Source organism: Thermobia domestica, chromosome 9 (assembly GCF_964235325.1).
Source record: "Thermobia domestica chromosome 9, izTheDome1.hap1.1, whole genome shotgun sequence".
Taxonomy (NCBI): domain Eukaryota; kingdom Metazoa; phylum Arthropoda; class Insecta; order Zygentoma; family Lepismatidae; genus Thermobia; species Thermobia domestica.
The window spans coordinates 44,290,151-44,302,633 of NC_137462.1; the positions used below are offsets into that span (position 1 = coordinate 44,290,151).

General features: G+C 35.8%; 1 protein-coding gene across 4 annotated transcripts in view; it reads right to left on the reverse strand.

Annotated features, from left to right (window-relative positions):
• Window positions 1-745: 745 nt before the first annotated feature.
• LOC145694626 (cytochrome P450 6k1-like) overlaps window positions 746-12,483 on the reverse strand; it is a 49,338-nt gene continuing 37,600 nt past the window's right edge. For 2 of the 4 annotated variants that reach the window (XM_081771028.1, XM_081771029.1), the window contains exon 4: window positions 5,006-6,155. In XM_081771028.1, the coding sequence (XP_081627154.1) occupies window positions 5,674-6,155 (482 nt within the window). In that variant the 3' untranslated portion in view covers window positions 5,006-5,673. Of the gene's footprint in view, window positions 1,224-4,683; window positions 4,782-5,005; window positions 6,156-12,483 lie in introns of those variants that run through there. The other 2 variants (XM_081771032.1, XM_081771030.1) reach the window with 2 other exon arrangements.

The following is a 12,483-nucleotide window of genomic DNA, read 5'->3' on the forward strand; positions in this document are numbered from 1 at the left end:
TGGGAAACATTATTGCATCTGCCATACTCCCAGGTATTGCACCGTCCGATTATCATCTGTTCCATTCCTTGGACAATCACCTTAGAGGATGCAAGTTCAAATTCCTAGTAGAAGTGCAAAATGCACTTGATACTTTCTTCGCTTTACGGCCCGCAAAGTTCGACCGCGATAGAAGCCTTGGCCTTCCACAACATTGTCAGAAGGTCGTCGATGCTGATGGCAACTATTTTTGATCTTCCAGGTAGGTCTTAGGTGACATATAGATGTCCGAAGGTGGTGGGTTAAAAACCGACAGAACTTTCTTATTTACCTTCATAGTAGATGGGGTAAATTTCTAAAAGAAAAATATCTTAATTTCCCATTTTGTATTCAGAAATGCTGAATGTGAGGAAGGGTTGCAACTAATCAAAATGATTTTTGAACACTTGGGTCGACTTTGGGTTTTATGATTACCCTTTGATTGAAATGTGTTTTGTAAGAGAAGAAAGGGGTTTAAGCCTGTCAGAAAGTAAAATTCCATAAAATTATTCTAGAACCGACATTTCAGCTAGTTTGCTAATAGTACTGTATCCTTCGACATATCTCTTCCAATTTTCATATATCATATTCTCTACAGACTTACACGTAGGCTGGCATAGAAATACACATCTCTGAATACAGCTGACATCCTATTCCAATAAAATGAGTGCGTTTTGTACTATGACGTATTGCGAAGACAATAAGGGTTGAAATAATAACCATAAGATCAAAAATTACAAAAATAGCTGTATTTGATAAATAATAATTAGTTACAACATGGTAAGAGCTTAGGCGTAGGTTTGTTACAAACACACTGACTGACAATATGTAATCCTAATACTCAAAAGATAACATATAAGATTATAATGCTAGGGAACATTAAATAGGCAAATTTTAATATTCGTAAATACTTCTTTGTACTTTATCTCTGGTAGATGTAATAAATCAAAATACAAATTTGATTGGCTCTTATATTGGGTTTAGGTCCTAAGCAATGTATTATCATGTCAGTCTCCAATCGTGATTACCACCCAATCATGTACTTCTCGGCACTACCTTCAATAATATGCCGTGTTTTGCTCGCAGGCTAAGTGACTGAGGATCATATTCCATCGGAACAGACGTCTTCTCACATGGACGAAACTCGTACTTCGATAACATGTAAACCAAACCAACCTTTGTCTGCATACTCCCAAATCGCATACCTGTAATCAATAGAATTAAGAGTAAACAATGTAGTATCAAACAGAAGATTTTAAATGCATTAAATTTGGGTTTATCTTTAGAGTGCATCATTGAAAATTTTAAAAGTTCCCATTTATATAGCAGAACATGACTACGAGGCTTCCTTCAGATGTATTCTACAAGTTCCATACCTGTCCCGGGAGTAGTAGAAGATGGTGGAAATATCCACTGGACATTTCTTGGATTTCAATGGAATACGCCTGTCAATATTTGGACATCCACAAGCCGTCCTGTTATTGTGCCACAAGGACAACAAAAAGTATCATAGAAACCTCGAAGGACATAAGAGAACGTTTGGTTTTCGGTAGAATGCCCACGGAATGTTCAATGATGTAGAAATGTAACGTCCCGTGGACTTTGAGGTTCTGAGGCTGAGATCCTTTTTTAAATTATATGGGTAAAAAGAGTTGAGGGTTGTTTACACTTGAATTTTTAAAATTGCTACTCCTTTTTATAGTTTCGCATGTTGCTGTATTACCTGGAGTATAATTTTTTTTGACCGCTAAGAGCTAAAATTTATGGATAATGTTTGAAACATACTCAATTAGCCTATCTGGCCTTTAGGCTAACACATCCGCTCAAGCGAGACTGAATTATTGAAGTTTCAAACCTTTCTTATTTTGAACTACCTCCTAAGTAGATTTTATGGAATCCGTTTGTTTTCAAATCGGTTTATATTACTATTATTACAAGTAACATCTATTAATGACCTAAACGCAATGCAATAGATGTTTAGCAGCAATTTTGATATGAAGATCAACAAGAATAAAACAAAAATTACAAGATGCACAAAAAAAGTTATCAAAATAAGGGATCACCCGTTTAAGAAGTGTGGAAATTCTCTTACTAGGGAGTATAATAACGATAGATAAATGATCGAAACATAGGCTATGTGAAAACAATGTCTCGAACGAAGAATTCAAAGAAATACAAAGGCTTCTAAATAGAAACAAAGAAGGGCTGATTGAAGCATTATCTATGGAGTATGGTGTTGTATGCATGTGAGTAATGAACTTCAGGAGAAGAGGAGAAACAGAGAATAGAAACGTCCAAAATGCGATGTTATAGAAGAATGTCGAAAATTATATGGTTAATTAAGATATCAAGTAAACAGGTGATGGAAATGGTAAGAGAAAAGAGAGTAATCTAAAGAATATTTCAAAAAGAAGAGATAGGATGATTCCACAAATTATGAGACTTAAAAGGAAGAATCATGCTATTATTACCTACGAGGGGAATGGCAGAAGAAAAAATATCTAGAGGGATTCTGCGATTGAAATATGCGGACCAAATAATACAAGATATAGGAGATAAAAGTACACGGAAACATAATACGAGACATAGGGAAGAAAAATACATGGAAATAAAACAAGATATAGGAAAGAAAACCGTACATGGAAATAATAAAGATATAGGGAAGAAAAAGCTCATAGAAATCATACAAGATATAGGGAACGAAAAGTACATGGAAATAATACAAGATATAGTTTACTTTCATCCTGTTTTCTTTTGTCTTTCTCTTCTTCAAGAAGTCTTTACGTGTTTCAGTTTATTATTCACTTTCAGGAAGTGGCATATAAGGAAAACCGCCATGTATAAAATTAGATGCGTTACAAGGGCACACACACACACATACGACGCTATAACATAAACAAGTAGTAAATTACGTAGATTACTCAATTAAACCAAATTATGAACGTTAACAACAACTACCCACTTCATTGAATAGAATAGTATAGCTTCAAATACAAGAGTCGTTCAACTCAATCCGGGACTTCTTTCTTTCCAGGTTTAAATGGACGCCTAGGCTGGAGGCTTTGTATGAAGTAGAGACTGGCACCTGTGTTCTGTTACTGGTAGATGGCGCACACTTCCCAGACTTCTGGATAGACAGTTATTTAAGATGGCGGACAACAGTGTGAAAGTCTACGTGTAACAGCGTGTTTTTAGTGAACGAGAGCATAAAACCTGGTGAAATTTACAGAAGACTTTACGCTCAGTACGGTGATGAGACACTCAGGCGCAGTAAGATATTTAAATAGTGTAAGCGCTTCAAAGATGGCCATAGCTCTATTACTGATGATCTTTGTCGTGGTGGATCACAGCCCACGGTAGTCATTCCAGAGAATATTCAGCGCGTGGAGCAGCTGATCCTGGATGAACGCTGGGATAAGCGTATAACTGTAGCTGGAGGCTATGTGGAAAAATAAGTCCACTTTGCACACTTTGAAATTTGTTCTTCTACTTGTTTTTTTAAAACGACCCGGATTGACTTGAACGACCCTCGTAGCTTCCGAATGTAGAAGAGCATTTTTCGTGAAAATCTTGGCTAAATTGATAATTGAACTGATAACAATAAAAGAAGAATGAAAGAAATTTGTCCTTGACATAACTTCTAGTGCTTTAGAAGAACAACAATCTGTCCATCACTTCTGAAATGCACAATATATTCGAACGCTTCCGTGAGTACTTTGAAATAATATAGTTAATGGTGCCAAAAGAAACACTTCAGTTTTCTAGGTACATCCCTTAGAATGCTTCACACTCGCGGTACCGGTGGTAGAGGGTCTGGAACACCCTAGAAAAGTTGTCCACTGAAATACTCTTCAGCACTGTCGTCACGTTTGCTTGAAACGATGTAATATCCTGAAAGTGCCTCAAAGTAACCTGGTGGCCAGATTTGAGCTTAGGAAAGAGGGTGAAGTCCACTAAGTCCAAATTGGGGGGAAAATGAGCTGTTCAAGGACTGTGACTTTTATTTTGGCCAAAAACTGAACTACAAGAAAAATATAGAATTGGCCGGCACATTGTGGTTTTTGACCAAAAGAAAAATCACAGTCCTTCAATAAACCATATTCGCCTGATTTGACCCCAGCGAACTTTATGTTGTTTCCTAACTTCAAATCTGCCCTCAATGGTGAAGTTTTCAGGATGTTTCATCTATTCAAACGAACATTACAGCATTGCTGAACAGCTTTCCGGTGGATGACATTCCTACGGCGTCCCAAAGTCTCTATGACCAGTTCCGAGACTCTGTAGCTCGAAAAGGAATGTATGTACAAAACTAACATTGGTAATACATTTTTCTTGCATCGCTAACTATGTTATTTCGAGGTAGTCCCGGAACTTATTGAACGGACTGTGTATGCTAATTTAAATATTTTATAAATCTCGAAGAAAGTCACATTGGTAAAATATTAAATTTTACCAACATCACGTCCCTCATGAACCATGAACTTTTATGCACAATTTACCTAGGGGAAGCACTCACTCCACTTTACCATATGCAACAATAAGTTTCAAAATTGGACGTATAGTCTAGGAAGTATAAGATTCTAGTATAAATTATATTAAAATATACAAGTGAAGTGTACTACCTACGTATTTACCCAACGGAAACAATTATTAGTAAGTACTGACCTATACAATTCCTGGGTCCATCACCAAACGGTAAATAAGTGTAATTAGGCCTACTGGCCTTTCCTTCTTCGCTGAATCTTTCTGGATCAAATTTGGTATACGGACAAAATCTCGCGGCCGAAACATCGCCGCCCAAAATCTCGCCGGCCAAAACCTCGCGGGACAAAATCTCGCCGGGCCAAAACCTCGCGTGGCCAAAACCTCGCCGCCCAAAACCTCGCGGGACAAAATCTCGCCGGGCCAAAACCTCGCGTGGCCAAAACCTCGCCGCCCAAAACCTCGCGGGACAAAATCTCGCCGGGCCAAAACCTCGCGTGGCCAAAACCTCGCCGCCCAAAATCTCGCGTGGCCAAAACCTCGCCGCCCAAAACCTCGCGGGACAAAATCTCGCCGTGCCAAAACCTCGCCGCCCAAAATCTCGCCGTGCCAAAACCTCGCCGCGAATGAAACTTTTCTTTAAAATTTACCCAATGTGTTTCCTAATATGCAATTCCACATTACAAATAATAATAATAATAATAATAATAATAATAATAATAATAATAATAATAATAATAATATACAAAACATCGTGTACGTGGGCTTTCTCGGGTTATTCCCGTTTCCTCCCACTTTCTTTATTCGATCATTTCCTTCATCCTGGTCATCTACGTCTCCTTTAACCTATAGGACATAATCAAGGGACGTCGTAAAAACTCATATATTGTTTCATATTTTCATAAATATTATTAGATTTTTGTTAAAATTTTAAGTTTTTGGATGTTCCAAAGTTCACGAAACTAACCTCGTTAGTTGTCATTACTTTCCTTATGCAGACTTTCTTTCCCTATAACCAGTTTAAAAACATCCTGTCGCCCTACCTTCACATTGAAATCCTCTAATACAGAAATAGAATTTTCATATGGTATCGCGGGACTTGGTCAAATACCCGTGATACTTCTTCTGAAACAACGTCTTTTATACCGTCATCCTTATCATCTGTTGGAACATTTACATTTTGGTCAGGCGAGATTTTGGGTATGGCGATATTTTGGGGCGCGAGGTTTTGGCCCGGCGAGATTTTGGCCCGCGAGGTTTCGGGTGGCGAGGTTTTGGCCCCGCGAGATTTTGGCCCGCGACATTTTGGGAGGCGAGGTTTTGGCCAGGCGGGGTTTTGGCCCGGCGAGGTTTTGGCCAGGCGAGGTTTCGGCCTGGCGAGATTTTGGGCCGCGAGGTTTTGGGAGGCGAGGTTTTGGCCAGGCGAGGTTTTGGTCCGCGAGGTTGTCGCCGCGAGGTTCTGGCCGCGAGGTTTTGTACCCAAACCTCAAATTTCTGTGGGTCCGGATAGTATTTTGGATCGTAGTGCAGACCAAGCACAGGAATATTAACGCGAGTACCAGCTTCAAGTACAATATTGGTTCCTGGTATCAGATAATCTTTCATGCACATGCGACCAACTGCAGTTGCTCCAGGCGGGTGTTTCCTCATGATTTCTGCTCAAAAGAAGCACAAAACAATTAGCTGAAGCTAAGAAACCTATATACACAACACAAAATACTACAATGAGTCTCAATCATATTTAAGGAGAACGATCAATAGAAATTTTACTGTATTTTTGCATTTATATTGATCCATTTTAATAATACCATTGTATAGGTATCTCGGTTCCACGTCTACTGAGTGTTGCAGGAAAAGTTGCTAATTTGAATCATAATTGATTGATATAATAAAATGGTGAATCAATATACAATTACTGTGCAAGATCAACGCTGAACAAGTCTTACATTAAATACAGTAAAACATCAGTTGATCGTTCTCTATTAATATGAGATATATTATGTTATGATCAGAGTCGCAGTCTTACACTCGATGGAACATCTACTTACTAGCTTTGCTATCTTGGTTCGATTCCCGATTTGACAACATTTTTCTTCTTGTACTGTAGTTCCAACGTGGTTCAGAGGTTCACCTAGTCTGTAAAATGGGTACTTGGAGAAACCTGGGGATAAAGGTGACCCAAGAGTGATGATGACTACACTACCTTCTCTATGTGCCGAAATATAGAACTATGGATCCTTACCTCCACCCAGTCTTTCAATTCCGAATGAAAGGCGCTCTTTACCTTCATCTAGCTTTTGAGTTTAGAATGAAAAGTGCTCTTTCAATTCACCCAGCCTTGAGCCGGGTCCTCTAGTAATGTCATGTAGTCAATGTACGGCAAATCTAAAAATGGTCAGCAGCTGAAGGACAACCTTTTCTTCTTCGTGAATGACATCGTCTCCTCCTCTCTACATTTTTAAACTTTGGCAAGATCGATCCGAAGACATCAGCAGCCAGTTTGTCACAGTGATCCCTTAGAACTATTTTTCGAGGCTGACCTCTCGTAATGTTCCAGTTGTTTGGCCTTCCGTCTCAAATATTGAAATCCGTTAGATTATAAAGCAAAATTCTTTCTTGGCTTGCTCGCAATTTCTTCTTCCGTGGTTATCAAACTGCTGACTATATTATGGCTAAGATTCGTATTTACTGGGTTAGCAGAAAGTACTTTTTAACCTCCATTATACAACTTGCTTACATAACGCGTCTTTCTTATTAGAAAATAATGAGGAATGATATTCACAATCATTCTGTCGGATCTGCTTTGTTACCTCTCTATGCTTCAAATAGAATAATAACATATGCATGTATTGCAATTATATCACAGCTTCAGCATGAGTCCTCATAAACTGAATATTACACAGAAAAGAATAAGGAATAAAGACTGACTCATTCTCTCGGATCTGCTTTGTTATCCTCCTTATGCTTCAAATAGAATAATAACAATATGCATGTATTACAATTATATCACAGCTTCAACATGAATCCTCATAAACTGAATATTACAGAGAAAAGAATAAAGAATAAAGACTGACTCATTCTCTCGGATCTGCTTTGTTACCCTCTTTATGCTTCAAATAGAATAATAACAATATGCATGTATTACAATTATATCACAGCTTCAGCATGAGTCCTCATAAACAATATTACAGAGAAAAGAATAAAGAATAAAGACTGACTCATTCTCTCGGATCTGCTTTGTTACCCTCTTTATGCTTCAAATAGAATAATAACAATATGCATGTATTACAATTATATCACAGCTTCAGCATGAGTCCTCATAAACTGAATATTACAGAGAAAAGAATAAAGAATAAAGACTGACTCATTCTCTCGGATCTGCTTTGTTACCCTCTTTCTGCTTCAAATAGAATCATAAGAATATGCATGTATTACAATTATATCACAGCTTCAGCATGAGTCCTCATAAACTGAATATTACACAGAAAAGAATAAAGAATAAAGACTGACTCATTCTCTCGGATCTGCTTTGTTATCCTCCTTATGCTTCAAATAGAATAATAACAATATGCATGTATTGCAATTATATCACAGCTTCAACATGAATCCTCATAAACTGAATATTACAGAGAAAAGAATAAAGAATAAAGACTGACTCATTCTCTCGGATCTGCTTTGTTACCCTCTTTATGCTTCAAATAGAATAATAACAATATGCATGTATTACAATTATATCACAGCTTCAGCATGAGTCCTCATAAACTGAATATTACAGAGAAAAGAATAAAGAATAAAGACTGACTCATTCTCTCGGATCTGCTTTGTTACCCTCTTTATGCTTCAAATAGAATAATAACAATATGCATGTATTACAATTATATCACAGCTTCAGCATGAGTCCTCATAAACTGAATATTACAGAGAAAAGAATAAAGAATAAAGACTGACTCATTCTCTCGGATCTGCTTTGTTACCCTCTTTATGCTTCAAATAGAATAATAACAATATGCATGTATTACAATTATATCACAGCTTCAGCATGAGTCCTCATACACTGAATATTACAGAGAAAAGAATAAAGAATAAAGACTGACTCATTCTGTCGGATCTGCTTTGTTACCCTCTTTATGCTTCAAATGAATAATAACAATATGCATGTATTGCAATTATATCAAAGCTTCAGCATGATTCCTCATAAACTGAATATTACAGAGAAAAGAATAAAGAATAAAGACTGACTCATTCTCTCGGATCTGCTTTGTTACCCTCTTTATGCTTCAAATAGAATAATAACAATATGCATGTATTACAATTATATCACAGCTTCAGCATGAGTCCTCATAAACTGAATATTACAGAGAAAAGAATAAAGAATAAAGACTGACTCATTCTCTCGGATCTGCTTTGTTACCCTCTTTATGCTTCAAATAGAATAATAACAATATGCATGTATTACAATTATATCACAGCTTCAGCATGAGTCCTCATAAACTGAATATTACAGAGAAAAGAATAAAGAATAAAGACTGACTCATTCTCTCGGATCTGCTTTGTTACCCTCTTTATGCTTCAAATAGAATAATAACAATATGCATGTATTACAATTATATCACAGCTTCAGCATGAGTCCTCATAAACTGAATATTACACAAACAAGAACAAAGAATAAAGACTGACTCATTCTCTCGGATCTGCTTTATTACCCTCTTTATGCTTCAAATGAATAATAACAATATGCATGTATTACAATTATATCACAGCTTCAGCATGAGTCCTCATAAACTGAATATTACAGAGAAAAGAATAAAGAATAAAGACTGACTCATTCTCTCGGATCTGCTTTGTTACCCTCTTTATGCTTCAAATAGAATAATAACAATATGCATGTATTACAATTATATCACAGCTTCAGCATGAGTCCTCATAAACTGAATATTACAGAGAAAAGAATAAAGAATAAAGACTGACTCATTCTCTCGGATCTGCTTTGTTACCCTCTTTATGCTTCAAATAGAATAATAACAATATGCATGTATTGCAATTATATCAAAGCTTCAGCATGAGTCCTCATAAACTGAATATTACAGAGAAAAGAATAAAGAATAAAGACTGACTCATTCTCTCGGATCTGCTTTGTTACCCTCTTTATGCTTCAAATAGAATAATAACAATATGCATGTATTACAATTATATCACAGCTTCAGCATGAGTCCTCATAAACTGAATATTACAGAGAAAAGAATAAAGAATAAAGACTGACTCATTCTCTCGGATCTGCTTTGTTACCCTCTTTATGCTTCAAATAGAATCATAAGAATATGCATGTATTACAATTATATCACAGCTTCAGCATGAGTCCTCATAAACTGAATATTACACAGAAAAGAATAAAGAATAAAGACTGACTCGTTCTGTCGGATCTGCTTTGTTACCCTCTTTATGCTTCAAATAGAATAATAACAATATGCATGTATTGCAATTATATCACAGCTTCAGCATGAGTCCTCATAAACTGAATATTACACAGAAAAGAATAAAGAATAAAGACTGACTCATTCTGTCGGATCTGCTTTGTTACCCTCTTTATGCTTCAAATAGAATAATAACAATATGCATGTATTGCAATTATATCACAGCTTCAGCATGAGTCCTCATAAACTGAATATTACACAGAAAAGAATAAAGAATAAAGACTGACTCATTCTGTCGGATCTGCTTTGTTACCCTCTTTATGCTTCAAATAGAATAATAACAATATGCATGTATTGCAATTATATCAAAGCTTCAGCATGAGTCCTCATAAACTGAATATTACACAGAAAAGAATAAAGAATAAAGACTGACTCATTCTGTCGGATCTGCTTTGTTACCCTCTTTATGCTTCAAATAGAATAATAACAATATGCATGTATTGCAATTATATCAAAGCTTCAGCATGAGTCCTCATAAACTGAATATTACACAGAAAAGAATAAAGAATAAAGACTGACTCATTCTGTCGGATCTGCTTTGTTACCCTCTTTATGCTTCAAATAGAATAATAACAATATGCATGTATTGCAATTATATCACAGCTTCAGCATGAGTCCTCATAAACTGAATATTACACAGAAAAGAATAAAGAATAAAGACTGACTCATTCTGTCGGATCTGCTTTGTTACCCTCTTTATGCTTCAAATAGAATAATAACAATATGCATGTATTGCAATTATATCAAAGCTTCAGCATGAGTCCTTATAAACTGAATATTACACAGAAAAGAATAAAGAATAAAGACTGACTCATTCTGTCGGATCTGCTTTGTTACCCTCTTTATGCTTCAAATAGAATAATAACAATATGCATGTATTGCAATTATATCACAGCTTCAGCATGAGTCCTCATAAACTGAATATTACACAGAAAAGAATAAAGAATAAAGACTGACTCATTCTGTCGGATCTGCTTTGTTACCCTCTTTATGCTTCAAATAGAATAATAACAATATGCATGTATTGCAATTATATCAAAGCTTCAGCATGAGTCCTCATAAACTGAATATTACACAGAAAAGAATAAAGAATAAAGACTGACTCATTCTGTCGGATCTGCTTTGTTACCCTCTTTATGCTTCAAATAGAATAATAACAATATGCATGTATTGCAATTATATCAAAGCTTCAGCATGAGTCCTCATAAACTGAATATTACACAGAAAAGAATAAAGAATAAAGACTGACTCATTCTGTCGGATCTGCTTTGTTACCCTCTTTATGCTTCAAATAGAATAATAACAATATGCATGTATTGCAATTATATCACAGCTTCAGCATGAGTCCTCATAAACTGAATATTACACAGAAAAGAATAAAGAATAAAGACTGACTCATTCTGTCGGATCTGCTTTGTTACCCTCTTTATGCTTCAAATAGAATAATAACAATATGCATGTATTGCAATTATATCACAGCTTCAGCATGAGTCCTCATAAACTGAATATTACACAGAAAAGAATAAAGAATAAAGACTGACTCATTCTCTCGGATCTGCTTTGTTACCCTCTTTCTGCTTCAAATAGAATCATAAGAATATGCATGTATTACAATTATATCACAGCTTCAGCATGAGTCCTCATAAACTGAATATTACACAGAAAAGAATAAAGAATAAAGACTGACTCATTCTGTCGGATCTGCTTTGTTACCCTCTTTATGCTTCAAATAGAATAATAACAATATGCATGTATTGCAATTATATCAAAGCTTCAACATGAGTCCTCATAAACTGAATATTACACAGAAAAGAATAAAGAATAAAGACTGACTCATTCTGTCGGATCTGCTTTGTTACCCTCTTTATGCTTCAAATAGAATAATAACAATATTCATGTATTGCAATTATATCACAGCTTCAGCATGAGCCCTCATAAACTGAATATTACACAGAAAAGAATAAAGAATAAAGACTGACTCATTCTGTCGGATCTGCTTTGTTACCCTCTTTATGCTTCAAATAGAATAATAACAATATGCATGTATTGCAATTATATCAAAGCTTCAGCATGAGTCCTCATAAACTGAATATTACACAGAAAAGAATAAAGAATAAAGACTGACTCATTCTGTCGGATCTGCTTTGTTACCCTCTTTATGCTTCAAATAGAATAATAACAATATGCATGTATTGCAATTATATCAAAGCTTCAGCATGAGTCCTCATAAACTGAATATTACACAGAAAAGAATAAAGAATAAAGACTGACTCATTCTGTCGGATCTGCTTTGTTACCCTCTTTATGCTTCAAATAGAATAATAACAATATGCATGTATTGCAATTATATCACAGCTTCAGCATGAGTCCTCATAAACTGAATATTACACAGAAAAGAATAAAGAATAAAGACTGACTCATTCTGTCGGATCTGCTTTGTTACCCTTTTTATGCTTCAAATAGAATAATAACAATATGCATGTATTACAATTATATCACAGCTTCAGCATGA